The sequence below is a fragment of the Neoarius graeffei genome, chromosome 8 (genome assembly GCF_027579695.1).
Source record: "Neoarius graeffei isolate fNeoGra1 chromosome 8, fNeoGra1.pri, whole genome shotgun sequence".
NCBI lineage: Eukaryota > Metazoa > Chordata > Actinopteri > Siluriformes > Ariidae > Neoarius > Neoarius graeffei.
The window spans coordinates 84,695,326-84,698,215 of record NC_083576.1 but is presented as its reverse complement, the minus strand read 5'-3'; the positions used below and the strand labels follow the sequence as shown (position 1 = coordinate 84,698,215).

The 2,890-nt window shown below is 39.9% G+C and overlaps 1 protein-coding gene across 1 annotated transcript; it reads left to right on the top strand.

Annotated features, from left to right (window-relative positions):
* The first annotated feature begins 987 nt into the window (after window positions 1-987).
* LOC132890273 (monocyte chemotactic protein 1B-like) lies at window positions 988-1,926 on the top strand. Its single transcript, XM_060927085.1, has 3 exons — window positions 988-1,153; window positions 1,317-1,437; window positions 1,538-1,926. The coding sequence occupies exons 1-3, from the start codon at window positions 1,087-1,089 to the stop codon at window positions 1,665-1,667; spliced, it is 318 nt and encodes a 105-aa protein (XP_060783068.1). The 5' UTR covers window positions 988-1,086; the 3' UTR covers window positions 1,668-1,926.
* The last annotated feature ends 964 nt before the right edge of the window (window positions 1,927-2,890 follow it).

Here is a 2,890-nt window from a genome sequence, read left to right as displayed (position 1 = left end):
GGCCGGTGAGGGCCTTTCTGTGTGGAGTTTGCATGTTCTCCCCGTGTCCGCGTGGGTTTCCTCCGGGTGCTCCGGTTTCCCCCACAGTCCAAAGACATGCAGGTTAGGTTAACTGGTGACTCTAAATTGACCGTGAATGTGAGTGTGAATGGTTGTCTGTGTCTATGTGTCAGCCCTGTGATGACCTGGCGACTTGTCCAGGGTGTACCCCACCTTTCGCCCGTAGTCAGCTGGGATAGGCTCCAGCTTGCCTGCGACCCTGTAGAACAGGATAAAGCGGCTAGAGATAATGAGATGAGACATAATTTAAGCTTAGCATTTTAATAAAGACAAAACAAACCTGGAAGTTGGCTGGAGTGGTGTACTGCGTCAGGGGATGTGCTGTGTTAAATAATTTGGAGGGAGGATTGGTGACTAACATATGAGCTACGTCAAACATGGCAGTTTCAAGATGGCAGAGTGGGGAAATACAGTCGCTCGTTTTCGATTGGAATCTTGGCAACTTTAAACTGTCTTTAAACTGTGGGGGAAACCGGAGCAGCCAAAGGAAACCCACACTGACACGGGGAGAACATGCAAACTCCACACAGAAGGGCCCCCGCTGGCTGCTGGGCTCCGAACCCAGAACCTTCTTTAAAAAGATTTCAAGCTTTAAAAGAGCTTGAAATACAATTTACTTCTTAAAATAACATCATTATCTCTCAAAACAATGAGCCAAACCACTGATTAGCTATCTGTTTTGTTTGTGTTTACATGTGTGCTAATTAAATTAATGATTCCAAAATATGCATTTCTATCTCTCAGTCTATCTGTTGAAATGATTAGGAGCTCATCATGTGGAAACATTCTCAGAAAAGTCTACAAAAAGTGAAAACCTTGAATAATGTTCAGGGCAAAGAGGAAGGAAGTTAGGAGGCTCGCTACTGAGAAACATCAGAAAAAAATCCCTAACGCACAGATCTTGCTCGCTCAGTCGATATATAAGATGGAGAGCAGCTCACTCATCCAGCACTCGACTCCTCTCTCCTGGATCTCGAACTCTCACTCCGGTCCGTCTCTGTGTGAAATCAGACGTTCTGATTGAGAATGAGGAACCTGACGGCTCTGCTGCTGCTTCTCCTGTTGCTCTGCTCTCTTCATCGGGTGTTTAGTGGTGAGAATTAAATCTTCATATAGACCAGTGTGAACATATCTGTATCGTCTTGTAGGTAAAAGGATGATGATGATGATGATTATTATTAATAATAATAATAATAATAATAATAATAATCTCTTTCCAGAACTAAAACAATGTTTTTTTGTTTTTCTTCTATCAGTTCGCGGTTTTGACTACAAGACTGAATGCTGTTCAACCACAACTAGAACAAAGGTTCCTCTAAACAACATTGTGACCTATTGGCGGATCAACAACAGCAACTGCCCCATAGACGCCATTGTGTGAGTATCATATCGTATATACATTATATATATACAGTATTTGACAATATATTATCGTGTATTAATCCAGCATCCTTGTGTCCCTCTTCTTGTGTCACAGCTTTCAGACTCTAAATAAAGAACAGAACAGCCAAAGGAAAGTCTGCGTGGATCCTAAGGCCCCTTGGGTCAACTCTCACATGCGAAAAGTGGATCTTAAAAACAAAGCCACTTTAACAGCAAAACTCTGAATCTCAGCGTTAGACGGGATTTCCACACAGAAGACTAACCTGATATACTCACCACATTTTATCATCACTGTTTCTGTTCTTAACAAAAAAAGAAGCACTTTGTAATTACTTACTTGTACAATTAACACATTCTCAGTGTGACAGCGCCACCTGGTGTTTTTAAGTCTTCAGTATCACTGTCTGTTCCATCTTCATGTTTGGTCTCAGTTAATGACTCAGGAATTAAATGAAGTGGTTTGACGCACATGTAACATTTAACTGTCCTCTAATAAATACTTACACTATGCAGTATTTCTTATGGTTTCTTGAGAGTCATTGCTTCATAATTGTAATTAATGAGACGATAACAGTCAGAGCATTTCAGAGGACGATTGAGACATTATTACTCATTTTTATCATATACATGCTAGTTTTTGGACACGTTATCAATAGGCACGGTCTTTCATTGGAATTATGATATTCGTCTGTGTCTGAATGAGATTGCAGCTTTTGATTTTTGAAAACTTTGAATGTTGTGAGTAGATTGATGGCCAGAAATGTCCATTTAAACCATTTTAAATAAAATCTATCACACAATAAATTGTGCAAAAGACAAAGGAGTTTGTATACGTTCCCCAGGAACCCACTGAAAAATATATCTACTATAATAAAGTTTACAGTTTTAACATAAAGGAGAGCTTGAGTAGATCTAACCACAGCTGATGTGTTAGACGATGTGTATATATGAGTATAACAAGACTGGAGAATAAAAGTAGGAGAATGAACATGTATATAACATTCACATGCTTTGCTTAATGCATTTTACTCCTCAGTAAATCATCACTTTTCGAACTCTCCAAACACTTTATTAGGAGCACTGTGCTAATTCTGCGTAGGACCTCCCTTTGCTCTGAAAACATCTTCATTTCTTCATGGCATGGATTCCACAAGAAGTTGGAAATATTCCTTTGAAATTCTGGTCCATGTGGATATGACTACATCACGCTATTCCTGCAGATTTCCAGATTCATTTTCATGCTGTGAATCTCCCGTTTTACCGCGTCCCAAAAGTGTTCTACTGGATTCAGATCCATGACTGGGAAGGCGACTGAAGAACATGGATCTCATTATGTTCATGAAACCAGTATGAAAGGAATTTTGCTTTGTGACATGGCGCATTATCATGCTGGATGTACGTAGTCATTCGAAGATGGTAAATTGTAGCCATAGTAACATAGCAACAA